Source organism: Leiobunum rupestre, chromosome 1 (assembly GCF_980474605.1).
Source record: "Leiobunum rupestre chromosome 1, qqLeiRupe1.1.hap1, whole genome shotgun sequence".
Classification (NCBI taxonomy): Eukaryota; Metazoa; Arthropoda; class Arachnida; order Opiliones; family Sclerosomatidae; genus Leiobunum; species Leiobunum rupestre.
In genome coordinates this window covers 48,779,590-48,795,242 of record NC_143384.1, presented here as the reverse complement: position 1 = coordinate 48,795,242, position 15,653 = coordinate 48,779,590, and the positions used below count along the sequence as shown (strand labels likewise).

Genomic DNA, 15,653 nt, shown 5'->3' with positions numbered 1-15,653 from the left:
TCCAAAACATTGTTAAATCGAAAATATCAACGTCTAACTCTCGGAAACTAACTCAGTTCTTTTCTCAATAATAATTAATAAATTAAGCTAAGCCTAAAATCATGGGTTCATTGGTGGGTGAGCTAAGAAAATCGGAAAATTCGCGAATGAGAGCGAAATTGCACCAAGTGGCTACACCAAGGAGAATAAGGTTTCCACGCGTTATAAAATCCTCCTTGGAAAACCAACTTAAGACTCGTAGAAGAAAACATAGTTCCAAACCAAGCGCCGCACTACATGGCCACTTGCGTTGCCCTTTAAAGGTCTCCGAGAAACGTTGATTTATCGATAGGAAATGTAACAAAACTCGAGGGCGCAAAACCTTTTTTGGGTCATCGGTGGTCCATATAATTAGGCGTTTCTCTGAACCGTTAGTTCAAAAAATGTTTATGATTCGTCAATCGCCATTTGGTACCTTTACGAAATATATCAAATTTAATGGGGTTAATTAATTTGGGTAACCGGTGCCCATAAAATTTTGCATTTCTTTGAAACTGTTTGGTCAAATATAGAAAGTGATAAATGCATCGACCAGGAATTTCGAGCTCTAGCGATTGCAGTTTTCTAAATTTTTACTCTTGAAAGTGGCTTATCGAATGTAGTGGTGGAGCGCCCGTCGGGCCGTCAAGTTAGCCCATTCAGTGGAAGAGGGTTGGGGATTATGGCCTGTGCCATCCTGTTTGATACACCTAAAAGCAAAAGCGACATAAAACCCAAAAGTGTGTCAGCCCTACCTTTTGAAATATCTACTGACCCGAGGTGTTACACACCGATTTTTTCAAACTCGGGGCATTGGTAGACCTTCATGTAACTTGAAAAATCCTAAAGGGATTTTATTCAATGGGCAACGGTTTTGCCATGGCAACGAAAAATGTTTTTGACAACTTAAAATGGAAATTTTCCCATTGAAAATAACATGGGATTTTGAACGATTCCAAAGGTCCCCCCTGTGAAACATTTTACAAAATTGAAAAAAATTAAAATACCAAAATTATAAAAAAAAAATGATAAAAATTGACGAAAAAATTCAAAATTGGTCACATTTTTATCAATTTTTTAAAACATTTTCACAGGGAAATCGGTCAAAATCCCATGTTATTTTATGTTGTCAAAAACATTTTTCGTTGCCATGGCAAAACCGTTGCCAATTGAATAAAATCCCTTTAGGATTTTTCAAGTTACATGAAGGTCTACCAATCCCCCGAGTTTGAACAAAATCGGGTAGTCTCCTTGTGAGAGGCAGCACAATGGCTAGCAGTCTCACCATCGACTACAAAGCCAACTAGTTGGCTATGTATAGGAAGCTGTCTCTTTGGTCTATGGAATGATTTGTCTTGGCACCTAAGAAAAATTTCAGTCAAACGTCAAATATTGATTTTGTGCTAATTTCAAAATCTAGATATCCATTTACTAGTTATAATAAAAGTGTGGCAAAAATTGAGTTGATAATATAGTACTTCGAGAGCCAAAATTTGTATTCTTGAAATCATAGAAATCTCATATAGGTAACTAGAATGCTGCCGTGTAACTGGCAAATGGACCAAACGCCGTGGCAGACGATAGCCAGATCTCAGCCAATCAGAGCTCAAAGAGTGGTTCTGCCAAGAATTTAATGTCACCAGAGAGAATGACGTCTTCTAGCTCCCGCGCAGACTTGGAAATAGTGATATGTTTTAAGGGGGCCCGTAGTAGGGCCCCCTTAAAACATATCACTATTTCCAAGTCTGCGCGGGAGCTAGAAGACGTCATTCTCTCTGGTGACAAATTCTTGGCAGAACCACTCTTTGAGTTTATTTTAATTGAGAGCCACTGGCCCAAGCAGGGGGGGATTAGGGGAAAAAAATTAAAATTAGGTAGGGAAAATAAAAAAAAATTGGTTACGTTACTTACATAACATTTATTAACTTTAAAACAAGCAAGTATATTATAATATCACACATAATCATTTGTAACGCTAGATCCCGCTCTCGTATAGGCGTACAAATCATGTTCCAGAAATTTCCGTGAAATGTTTAATAAATATTTTTTAATTAAATTGAGAGCCCCGGTGGCCCGCAACCCCCGTTCGAATGATGTATTTTAAGAGCCCACTGATTTTTATTAAGAGCCATTGGCCCCAAGACTCCCGCTAATTCCAAGTCTGCTCCCGCGATAGTAGCGGAACCAAAGAGGATTATTATCCTCCTTGGCGGAACCACTCTACGGCCTCTCATTGGCTGAAGGTTCAAAACGAACTGGTGACAAGCTCGGCCGTAGGCGACAGCATTCTAGTTACCTATGAGATTTCTATGCTTGAAATCACGTACGAACAGTAAGTTATCATTAGTCGGTGGCGTCATCAGAGTATAAACAGATAATATTGGAAAAAAAATTATTTGAAAGATAGGTGGCGCCACCAACTAATGATAGAAGTGTGTATCGATTCATGTTTTCAAGAAAGTGTTCCTCGAGCCACAGCAGATACAAATCAGAGAGTGTAAAGTCGCTTCGCTACAGAGAGGCGCCTCTCTTTAAAAAATCCGTGGTACGATTTTATTTGCCGAGAATGTCCACAATTCCCGGGCGTTTGATGGCGCTAGTAGTATCTCCGGTGCGCGCTAGATTAGAGTTTGAGAAGACGCAAAAAAGGAAGAATGTTTTTTGGTATTTTTGCGAGTTTAATTTATTTTGAAATGTCTTGTTCGGCTAAAAATTGTAAATCGAATAAAAAGGTAACCACGCGTCTGTCTTTTTTTTTCAAGTTTCCAAGGGATAAAGACCGGTGAATACGCGTTTTAATTTAATAAGCCTATCCTAATACATTAACATTTCTTAAAACTTAATAGTTCTGCATTGTGGCTGCAAAATGTAAACAGTGAAAAGCTCCAAAATAAAACTACAGATTACTTACACTTTAACCACGTATTTTGCGGTCTTCATTTCACTGTCGATTGTTTTATGAATATCAAAACCAAAAACAGGCTTACACTATTTTTTTGGGAAAATTCCAATGAAACCACGGTTTTCCCTAGGTAAACTGAAGGCAAAAACATATCCCGCCATGGTCTCTTACTGTCTAATGTTCATTTATAATTAATTCAAATAGTAGCAAATGAAAATGAACCTGAAGATCATGTTACAACTACAATCTGGTGTAAGGTAAACGCAGCACTACAAATGCCAAATTATGCCGTCAAAAATCAATTCAACGAAGAAAATGATAATTTATATAAAATATTCACAATGATGAACACTAGCTTTAAATGAAATTTTTTTTACAGTGGATAAAGTCAATTCCTATGAATTTAAAACCAGAACTATCTATTGAATTCTATTCCATTTAAATATATTTGTACTGAACATAATTATAGCCATTCAACTAAACATTTTGACAATAATGAAAACGATAACATTGAAGGTTTCGTAGACTTCGGTCCATATGGAAGGTCAAAATAGTACGCAAATCCGGCCCTAGTGTTCATGGTGAATGACATAAAACTGAAATTCAAACCACTAATTGGTTACTTCCTCACAAAAGATGCTTGTCCCGAACAGACTTTGAAGATATTGCTTCATGATTGCGTAACTCACCTAAAACGTATTGGCCTTATTGTCAAAGCTGTAGTCTGTGACTAAGGAACCGGCAATCAAAATTTGTTCAAAAGTATGGGGATATCAGTCGAAAAGCCAAAAAGCCATTCATTGAAATTGATCCTCCACATCTCTTGAAAAGTGTGAGGAACAATTTCAAACGGTATCCCATAATAGTGGAAGGCAATCTAGTTTCTTGGGCAGTCCTAGAACATTTTTTCAAAATAGACCAAGAAATTGGTAAGTTTCAAAGCACGCATAAGCTGAAACGTAAACATATCAAGTTACCAGCATTTTCTAACATGAAAGTCAGTTTAGCTGCCCAAATTTGCAGTCAGTGTTTCTAATTCAAATGGCCTGTTCACTGGGATTAGGAGAGTTAACAATTGAAAGCACATACACAGCAGAGTTCCTCTTACACATGAACGGCCTTTTTGATTGCTGCAATAGCAGGACATTAAACAATGAAACACACTGTAAGAGAGCAATGACTGATCAATCCATCCACATACCAATGCTGAAAGAAAAATTGGAAAGGTTTAATCCATGGTAGCTTCAGAACTGTAGGTATAAAACCTTACCTTGTATTGAAGGGTGGAAACTATCAATTCAGTCTTTGCTACTCCTATGGAATGATATAAAGGATAATTTTTGTTTTAAGTTCTTAGTAACTGGAAGAATTAGTCAAGATTTTTAGAAAACTGCTTTGGTTCCATTCGCCAATAAGGTTTACATAGAGCCACGTAGCAGCCATAGCGATAAGCTTAAAAACTACTGGATTTTCGTCTGCTAAGCAGACGCTTTGGTCTCTTATCAAGGAAAATAGTCTGCTTAGCAGACGAAAATCCAGTAATTTATGAGTTTCTCCCTTTGGCCACTACACGGCTCTATGTAAACCTAAAAGGCTAATTGAGATCATCCAAATCCTCAACAATACCAGGCAGCATACAGAGCTGCATCAGTCAATAGCCTCTTAAAACCATCAGATTCATATTGAATTGACAATTTGGATGACTTTATTTTAAACAGACTCGTTTAAAGTACCAGCTCCTGGACCATGATGAAGATTTGTCCAATTATGATAACCATTGGGTTTTGCAAGGTAAAGGACAATTCACTGACGAAGATTTAGCAATTTGCAAAGCCATTAAAAGTCCAAACCTTCTAAAAAAATATTATTAATTATATTTCAGAATATTTAACTCACCGCTGCTATTCAAAACACCAATGTTCTAACATGGTCTTGGTAATTTAATTAAGACTTGGCCAGCCCATAAAATATTCCACTTTAGATTCCACGAATTTCTTTTGATATATTAAAAAAGTATAGTTGTTAATATTGAAATGAAATAGGGAGGGATTTTTCTTGTACTTACTTTTTATATTTCTTACGAAATCAACTGTTTTACTTAAATAGTTAAAATAATTCAACATCACAGCTGACTGAGCTGAATTCAACTTTAACCTACTGAGAGCAAAATTTATTTTTCTTTGATAAGCAATTTTACAGTGCCATCGTGTGTCCGGGAATTGCAAACACCGTCGTCTGCTTCTTCAACGCTCTCATGGGGAAAAAACGTACCACGAAATTTTAACATTACGGGGATAGGAAGAGGCGCCTCTCTGTAGCGAAGCGACTTTACACTCTCTGTACAAATTGTGGCTCTAGAAGTACTATACATAGAAATCTTATACTCCTACCTAGAATGCTCCGGTCTACGGGAGAACCTGACGCCAGGACATTTTGTAGCAACAACTAATGATTATATAGTCTTTGCTTAAGCTACAGCCAATCAGCGGCCATTCAAAATAGTAAAAGCTCAGACGATTCCTACAGGATCCATCCGATCCAAGCACGGACTGTAAATTTTAGAGGACGAGTAAAGCGTTGCCTTCCCCTGTAGAATTTTGGTTTCCCCGTGCATCAATCACTTCGAAATAGAGAGAGAGAGAGTCCGACAAGGTCATTTGTACCAGGCATAGAGCTAGTTCCCCCCCACCCCCCCCCCCCCCCACGCATGTTATCTGGAAATCTGGCCGACCGAAATACAAGCGCTTTAGTTAATGACCTTGAGCGACTTCCGTCAGCCTGATCCTCGGGCATACCGGTCCTCTAAAATTTACAGTCCGTGATCCAAGCTCGCAGAATTCCCATCAGTTTTTGCTGGAATTTTTTCACATGTACCACTTCAACGTTCTTTAATTTTTATTTACTAATAGTGGTAAGATTTTTTGAACTTATAGTTTTGTTTTCATATTTACTTAATATAAGGAATATTTAAATGCCATTGTGAGGAAGATAAATAAGATTTCTTTTTAGGTTCGCTTTGAAAATATTTAAGCCTAGGCCTGACATAACTTTTACCAAATCACCAATAGCCCTTTTCGTAATTTTATGCACGCCTGCGCAGTACGGCGTTGGGGGCCAAGTTATCAGACGATTCTATTTTTCTACGGGAAAAATGAATGGTGAAGGCAAGTCGATGAAAAATTATAATTTAGAATACGGCAAATTAAAAATTTCGCAACTCAAAGAAATTTGTAAAACTAAAAATATACCTTTTAAATCGAACTCTAAGAAGCAAGTTTACATTAACTTGCTTTTAAACTATGATATTGGAAACATTCAATCTGACGACCAAGGCTTAACGACTTCAGTAGACTGTATAGCTAAAGAAAGTGCAAAGTTAAAATGTATTAATAATGTCGAGAAAGAACGCATTTTAGTTCCGAAATCTAAACAAACAAAAGATGAATATACAAGAAAACTAACATTTAGTTCATCTCATAATGATTTTGTTCTTGAAAACAAAATTTTGGAAACCTTACCATTTTACCGAACTCCATGTATATTACCCAATCTGGATGAAATTCCGCCCTTTAGTTGGACTAAAGATATATCTGTTTTACCAGACACTTAATATGTACCACATATTTGATTATTTTGTGAGAAGCAATTTAACATTTGATAAGAACAAGCGCAATGACCGAAAAGGATTGGAAAGGGCTATAGCTCACAAGAATGCTGGAGATATTCACTCTACGATATTTGTTGCTCAGGTAAGGGTAAAATTTTGGATTAATAATATGCTCACTGGATATAGCAAATTTTTGGAACTATAAAACAACGGATTTATTGGTGCTAGCTTTTTCAAGTCGAATGATAGGATTTAACTGATTTGACCATTTGCAAATTGATGGAAAATGTTACATTTATGCCGAAGAACTTGTAATAACAGTTCTCTACAAGCACTCATCCCACCAGCTAATATTGTTTCCTTTTGAGTGATGTTTATTCACAAAATACAATTAAAATCAAGTACAATTTTAAAGCAGCAACAACTAAAAATTTTAAGATCCAGTCATTGAGTTAGGTTATAAAAAATTTTAGTTGAGTTCGGTGATTTAGCTGTGTGTTCCCTAGATTTTTTTCTTCACATACCATACTGCCATACTGCATAGTAAAATTCTGGACTCTTAATAATTTTTTAAGAACTTGGCCCCAATTTTCCAGGACTAAACTTGAAACCCAAAAAAACATGGCTCGCACACCCTTTATCTTAATGAAAGCGGAAGTACTATATCCAATAGCATGTCATCATAAGTAACATAATAAAAATAAGTATGACAATGAGATTTTCAACGAAACTGATTTTCATAGTTATTGCGTAATCAATATGATTTTATTAGCAGAGTCCCGAGTGTCTAAAATACACGAAATATCTGGTTTCCGACAGTTAGGGGGCATATTAGGCTTAAATGATAAAAATTAAAGTTTTTATTGATGCCATGAGCTTAAATATATTTTTTAGCATGCATAATTCGCACGCTCACTTCAAAACAAAGCCGAAGCCCTTCGCAACTCCAGAACGTGCTCTCTGGCATTAGGCTTAAATGTTTATCAAAATGTATCCACCAAGAATGGTAAGTTGCGAGTCCAATTCGCAGCTTAAAGAGAGTATCAGTGTCGAAAAAAGGTTCGGTTATAAAATTAGCCTTAAAGCAATAGGAAATGTCAAACTTATTTTTATTATATTACTTATGATATCTTTTATCTAAGTTAAAAGCTTAATATTTATTTTTAGGTTACAGATATCCTTTTTTACGTGAAGTCAAAGTGTTTTGCTTCGGAACGGAATATGGATTACACAGTTGCAGTGCGCCTGAAAAGTAGTGGAAAGTTTTGCGCTGGTGCTTGCGAGTGTTCTAGGGGACTCTCAGGTTCTTGTAGCCACATAGGCGCACTACTTTTATGCCTAGATGCCTTCTGTCAAGAAAGATTAAAATCTGGCGAAAATTCCTGTACTTCAAAACCTTGTATTTGGAATCAACCTAGAGGTAAAAAAATAATTCCCGCAATTTTAACACCAAAAATGTTTAAGAAGCCCAAACTTCACGAGCATTATGATAGAAATATAAGAGAAGAGGTACCTGATGAAGAATTTGATTTTGATCCAAGAGCCAAGGATCTAAGAATTTCATACCCTCTTGATCTAGCGAAATCGGTAGCAGAATTGGTAAAAATATTTCCAGCTACAGGCCTTCAACATTTCTGGGATTTAGAGCCATTTCAAGTTGAAATACCCAAGGCCAGCAATGAAGTTGAGATATGTACTAATTTTGTTATGAGAGATGATGAGATGGAAAAAAATGAAATTCCTTCAAATTTGGGACGTAATGAAAAATTTTATGATTTATCTAAAAGCAATTTCCCTGAATTTCTACAAAAACAAGAACCAAACCTACCAGGGGCAAATAGCAAGGGGACATCTGGCAAAGAAACTACCATAAGAGTCAAACATGAATACGAAGCTGAAGCTAATAAAATGATATTATCAATTCGAAATGAGACATGCAATATATATCCGGAAACTGCTCAACAATATATTATAAATCGAAAAATTGACATGGAGTTGGTAAAATACATAGAGTCTCACACTATCAATCAGTCTCAAAGTAAATTTTGGTATGATCTAAAACCAGGGCGGATTACGAGTTCAATTTTTGGATTGGTGTTCAAAGCAAAGTGTAAGAAAATCCCCAAGTCTCTCATAACAAAAATTTTAAACCCCAATGAGTTAAATAAGTATAGCGAATTACCAAAAGCTATACAAAGGGGAATAGATTTGGAACCTTTGGCAGTAAAAAAGTACATAGAAATAACAGGCTTTTCCGTGAAGAAATCCGGTCTCTCACTTCTTCAACGCTACAGTTTCTTAGGTGCTAGTGGTGACGGCATAATTACCGACCCTAATGTTTCATCTGAGGGAGTCCTGGAAATCAAGTGCCCCTCATCTATCAGAAACAATAACATCAGTGAAATGCCAGTTTACGAAATTGTGGAAAAATACAAAGATTTTTGTGTGACCAAAGAAGGAAATGTTTACAAGCTCAAAACGGATTCAAATTATTATTATCAAGTTATGGGGGAAATGGCCTGTAAAAATCTAAGCTGGGCAGATTTTGTAATTTTTACTGGGAGTGAAAAATGCATTTATATTTACATAGAAAGAATTCAGTTCGATGAGGAAGTTTGGAAAATTATTGAAGGGAGACTAGTTAATTTTACAGTGATTATATTGAAAATGTCTAGTCTCAATGCGTAATGCTCAACCAAAAATGTGCTGTGATATATTTGGCCATTTATGAGGTTCCTATTTTGAGTAATTTTTTGTAAACAAAATGTGACAAATGTTCCTAAGATTTTAAAAATGTATAATGTAGTCAACAGTTTTAAGTTTCTAGGGCAATTTAAAAAGTGTTAAGCAATATATGCGAATATTAAAAATTTAGGACCTAACATTTAAAAATAAAATGAATGTCATTCAATTAGAAGTACCCTCAATTAAAGTAAAATATGTAATGCTCAATGAAAAATGTGCTGTGATATGAGGTTCCTATTTTACATACATTTCTAGTAAACTAAGTGTGACAGTTAAAAATGTACTTAAGTTTGAGCCTTGTGATATTTCAAAAATGTTAAGCAATATATTGCTACTTTCGTTTCAAATCCAGTGATACAAAAAGATTTTAAAAGTTTAAAAAATGTACGCTTTTGAAAAAAGGAAAAAAAAATTAAGGTTAAAATCCTTTTTTGGAACCCAAGAAATTTCACCTTTGGATTTCCTTAGTTTTGAAACTATGGTAGAAATGTTTTAAAATTAGAATTTGAAAATTATTAAGATTGATAAAAATTTACATCTGACATTTTGAAATAAAGTTTATTCATTTAATTACGGGCTTATTAATGTTTGTAAGATTAGCACACACTCTGAAAATTTTGCTTATTATTTTAATTTGCGTGATGTGAAATACACCATCAAGAATATGAAAGTTTTTAATTCTTCCTATTTCTCTTTCAACATGAATGCGTAATTCAGCAATCCTCCTAGTTTCAATGACTTCCTCTTCTGTAAACCGAGTCTTATTTTTCAGAAAGGGTGGGATATTCAATGTGCACTGTTAATCTTTCAGTAGGTCTTCAATAATAAATCCTTTGTCAGCCATCAAATTATCGAATGGGTCTAAAAGATCAATAATCCCAGTTTTATCCACCATATATTTGTCTGAAACTCTTCCACCCCATGCTGAAGAAACGTATGATATTACTCCTCCAGGTGTAATTGCTATTAGGAATTTGGCTGTATTATGGTGCTTGTACGAGGAATAGGTACAGTTTTGGTTCAGCATATCATTTGACCTTTCTATGAACACCTCAGTCGCGTCCAAAACGAGCCTAGTTTTAGGATATTTCTTGAATTTCGTAGGCATATATTTGTCAACCAACTCCCTTGAAGGGAAAGGGCAGAGGTCTTGCAATTCTTTGTCAAGTAGACATATCGAAGTGGTAAAAATGTCAGAAAATGTAGATGTAGATATGCCAAAACGATCCACAATATCTTGCGTTAATAACCCTAGCTTAAGTCTCATTAACACAGCTAAAAACTTATTAACAAGTGATAACTTGTGGTACCCAACATTTTTCTCTTTTATTTCACAATTATTCTTAGAGCTTCTGTAATATGTCATGGACTCAGCTTTGCATTTTAGAAAACTGTAAATTTAAATTTAAAACAAAATATATTTCAACCTTGAAAAAATATCTAGAGGTGTGCAAGTAGTAAGTACTCAGACGAAAGTCAGAATACTCTTTGAAGTCTTAGAAATCCAGATTTCAAAGAATAATTTCGAGTTAAAATGTGAAATAAATCTGAGTTACGTGACTAAGGCTTTCACCTTTGAGCTTCGTGATTATGGCTTGAAGATAGAAGTTAAGTGGTTATGGTTCTACACTGCATTTCTACTACTTACTCTTGGATGTAGCCGTGAAGAGTAGATCCGAGGTGGGAACCCACAGTTGAAATAGTAGGTACCTACCCCCAGTGGCATAGCAAGGGGGGGAGGGCAAAGGGGGCATCATGCCTTGGGCGCCACTCATTAGGGGGCGCCTGACCTTTTGCTCAATGAACAAAGTTGCATTTTAGGTATTTTTAAAGTAAAAAGAGCGTCATTCAAAAGATTTGCCCAGGGCGCCACAAACCCTCGCTACGCCCCTGGGTGCCCACTACAAAATCTCACCCATTCGTGGATGGGTGTGAAGGGGAGGGGATAGTTAAAATTTAGGGTAGGTATTATTAGTTTTATAAAAGCAATTTGTAGTGCTATAAGACTCTCAAGACCCCCCCCCCCTAAGTTTGAAACGAAGGGTATTTTAACGTTAGGCTAATGACTGGACAAACTGGCCACATGAAGCCAGCTGCTGGTGAAAATCTGAAACTTGTGAACTAATGCATGCTACCGGAAACTACTTCTTAGATGACAAGAATCTTAGCGAGAGAGGATAGAGGTGATTTTTTTTCTCCAGCAAGTAGCGTAGATCCTAATTTTGGTTTCTCCCTCGCTTCTCTAGTGCTGAATACATGAACCCTTATGCCCAATTAAACTTAGGGGTGTCTTGGTAGTCTTATGGGAGTGCGGGTATCCATCAAACCCGATATTGCATTTTTGCAAAAATATTTCATTGTCTTTAGAATTTTTTCTGATTTCCTTGTTAATAGAATACCAATATACAACGACCATAAGTAACATAATAAAATTAGTATGACACTTCCTATTATCCCAACTCTATTTTTCAACTCCTTCGCTTCTTGTTTTAACAATAAGTTTTCTTCCAACAGAGGATCAGTTATAGTTTGTGTGTCAAAGCCTACCAAAAATTAGACAAGCAAATGAGATTAAACTTGTTCCATTGAAAAGACTAATAAGGAAATTACTTCTAAATGATTTTCCATTATTTTCATTAAATGTGGGTTGCGACTGCATGCCTCCTACATAGTTATGGAAAGAAAGTGATGACTGAAGAGAAAAATCTTGCCAATTCTTATCATACAATTCCTCTTCTAATTTTCTCTACATAAAATAATATTAAATTAAATACATAAATTTATTTGACAGCAGGCGTGTTCCAATATTTTTGTAAGTGGGGTCTAAATTGAGACAATTCCGAAAGTCAAAAACTTTCCCCCAGTATAGTCACGCCCGTTTTAAAAAGTAATTCAACTTGGTAGACTAATATGCTGAATGGTAAGTTGCTTTTTCCCCCTGATTTTACTCTTGCCGCGTACTAAGTTCCTGCAATTCAACTCACTCATCTGCCCACCAAGTTGAGTTCACCTTTAAGCTACGGCAACATACCTTTTTTTTGGTCCAATTCTCACATCGACTTTCTCGTGCTATCGCCAAGACACAGTTGTTTAAATTGTCACTGTTATCATCTGTTGTTTAGTTCGGTTATGGGAATGGTTCTTGTTATTTTCAACTGGCTTCATGAAAAGTGTTGGAACCCAATCCACATCAGATGGTTCCCACCATAGAAATCTTATACTCCTACCTAGAATGCTCCCGTCTACGGGAGAACCTGACGCCAAGTCATTTTGTAGCAACGACTAATGATTATATAGTCTTTGCTTAAGCTTCAGCTAATCATTGGCCATTCATTGACTACGGCAAGCCGCTAGCGCCATAGCATGGCGGTTAAAAATAGTAGAAGCTCAGACGATTTTTACAGGATCCATCCGATCCAAGCTCGCACAATTCCCATAGGTTTTTGCTGGAGTTTTTCACATGAACCACTTCAACGTGTTTGGATTTTTATTTAATAAAAGTGTAAAGATTTTAGTTTTGTTTTCATATTTACTTATTATAAGGAATATTTAAATGTCATTGTGAGGAAGATAAATAAGATTTCGTTTAGGTTCGCTTTCAAAATATTTAAGCCTAGGTCTGACATAGGCCTAACTTTTCCAATAGCAGGCAATGTCAATGGCAGTTTTGGGAGAAGCAGTGACTGAAGGTTCTTAGTATTAACCTTTGTATTTAAAGGTTATTTCACATTTAAAGTAAGTAATATTATATTTATTATTATGTTTGTAGAAACTTAGATAAACAAAAACCTTATGAAAGAGTAATTATATCCCAGAAAAATTACATTACACTAACGAATGGCACTTATGACGAATGTCATTGAATTAAACAGCAACAATCATACTGATAATTGTTTTATTTTTCAAAACTTTACCTTCTATTTAATAATATGCTTTTTGTCTTAGAAGCTTAGCCAAGATAAATGTCTCGCACTCTGCCTAAATTCAACATTCCACTGTTTATCAACATAAGAGATAGTACTCAACGAAGACCGATGTTTACAATGTTAAATAAAGGGTTTTTAAAAAAACGGATATTGCAGTAATTATAGTCCTCCTGAGTCCTGAGTCGTTGTTCCACTAGGCTCACTGAACTTCCTAAAGTAATTTTTACCAAATCATCAATTTGAAAGCCCGCCCTTTGTTAACATTTCAAATTGCCCCGAGGCTTAAGGAAACGCAAACTTTTACCTGTACAACGACACATTATCGTTCACCGCAAATCGTTTTCTACATGTGGAAATGAAACATCGAGGAGCCATAACAACAAACAACGCAATAGTTATCCAAAACGTTTGCATATAAGAGAAAAATCTTTACGAGTAAAGAAACAGTCTACCATATTTAAAACTACATTAAACTCGATGATAAAATACGCGAAAAAGTAGATAAGTCCATAATTAAAAGGGATAATATAGCTAAATCCTAAACAAATTTGAAGAAATTTAAAAACTTACTAATAACTCGTACCGATAGGTCTTCGAGCAACGCGAAACTCGGATCAAATAGATCTCCGAGTAATAAACTAAATTAAAAATAAATAAAATAGCCAGAAATTCCAACGGTAGACCGGTTTCGTTCTATTTGGAACTCATCAGTACCGTGCGGGAAATCTGGCTGGTGACTATCAAATCGAAAAGAGAAACTAAGCCTAAACATTAAAAATTTCAAAACGCGTTGCATATAGCAACGGAAAGCCGAAAAGGGGGGAGTGTGGTGGAGAATAGTATATACGATAAGTTAAGTTAGAAGACCTATCGGTACGAGTTATTAGTAAGTTTTTAAATTTCTTCAAATTTGTTTAGGATTTAGCTATATTATCCCTTTTAATTATGGACTTATCTACTTTTTCGCGTATTTTATCATCCTTCTCACAGTCCATAGGTGGTTTCTTCTAACTTACATTAAACTCGATCACGGCCCCCGGCACGCGCTGACGTGAGCGCGTGCGCGTGCAGGGGGCCGTGACTCGATTGACGTGGGCCAATCAAATGCGGGTTCTTAAGATGACGTAATCTAAAATCAAATTATTATTTTCAGTAACTCAAACTAGATGGCAAACGAGTCGTTGCCGTAGTCACTCTTTGAATCGTGATTGGCTGATAATGACGAAATCTCCGAAAATGTAATTGGCCCATTTTGTATTTATACGGAATCATTCTATGTTATAAGATTTCTATGGTTCCCACCCTGGATAACCACTAACAAAATGCCTACTGCATATTTTATCATCTCTTCCAGCTTTCCAGTGTTTATGATTAATTATTCTTTGCCATAACTTACGCCGCTTTACCGGAATTCGATGAAATATAATTTTATCTTTAATCGTTTTGGATGATGAAGAATGACTTTTACATCCGACAACCGAACATGAAGGCATATCGCTAAGGCTTCAGTAACGAAGGCTTCTAGGTAGTTATTTCAAATATTTTAATGGTAGTTTTTGACAAAACCGCACAAATAAAGAATTTATAGATATTATTTTACGTATTTAAATAAAAAATACATTATATAACTCAAATATACATGACTAAAGTGTAAAATATTACGCAGTGTTAGCAAACAATACTAAATCGCCATTCATACAGCCTGATCAGAGATATTGACAATATAGAGATATGAAACTCCGCCTGAAAAGCGACCCCCGGAATTTTAAAAAAATCCTGAGCGGAGCGACGCCTAACGGCCGGGAGAAAGCGTATTTTTCGAAATCCCAAACAGCGGATTTCAGACGCAAAAATTTATATACGCGTTTTGGCTTAGAAATTATCATCTTGAGGGTTTGTATCAATAAAGAAATATGCCTGGAAGTAATTGTTCTGTAAAATTTTGTAACAGTTCCAAAGTAAAGCAAAGGATCTCCTTGTCTAAGTTTCCAAAAGAGAAAGAACGGTGGGAAAAATTAATTAATAGCTTTTGTTAGGCCTACCTTTAATATGTGGTTTTTCAATAAACTTAGCTCTGAGAAATAGCTGATAATGCGGGAAGAAGCTATCTTTATTTGAAAGATGCGATACATTTACATCATAATAAAATATGCGCCCTACATTGAGGATTCTTGTTTTATGAATAGTAAAACCAAAAACAGACTGACATCAAACGCTATTCCAACAATATTTTCAAATGAATTTAAGCCAACAAGTAAAAATTGAGTTTTAAGTATTGTTTATTTATAAGTTAATTTAAATGAAACAAATTTCCCAATTGAATGATAATTTAGCTAGTTGCTCAAACGTAAAGGTTCCGGAGAACTTAGTAGAAAATGATATCAAGGACAATCATAAAACAACTGGTACGATGAAATTTATACATTGGTAACGGGGTCATATAAATAGAATCTAG

The 15,653-nt window shown here is 35.6% G+C and overlaps 1 protein-coding gene and 1 long non-coding RNA gene across 2 annotated transcripts; both read right to left on the bottom strand.

Annotated features, from left to right (window-relative positions):
• Positions 1 to 3,955: 3,955 nt before the first annotated feature.
• LOC149963149 (uncharacterized) lies at positions 3,956 to 4,742 on the bottom strand. Its single transcript, XR_016480186.1, has 3 exons — positions 4,654 to 4,742; positions 4,186 to 4,234; positions 3,956 to 4,050 (listed from the first exon to the last, which is right to left on the bottom strand). It is a non-coding gene; the product is annotated as an uncharacterized LOC149963149 (long non-coding RNA).
• Positions 4,743 to 10,071: 5,329 nt separating this feature from the next.
• On the bottom strand, positions 10,072 to 10,638 carry LOC149963148 (uncharacterized). Its single transcript, XM_090164758.1, has one exon. The coding sequence runs from the start codon at positions 10,636 to 10,638 to the stop codon at positions 10,072 to 10,074; it is 567 nt and encodes a 188-aa protein (XP_090020884.1).
• Positions 10,639 to 15,653: the final 5,015 nt, after the last annotated feature.

Excerpts from the sequence above, each read along its gene's own strand:
- LOC149963148 (XM_090164758.1), bottom strand. The coding sequence starts at position 10,638 with ATGACATATTACAGAAGCTCTAAGAATAATTGTGAAATAAAAGAGAAA.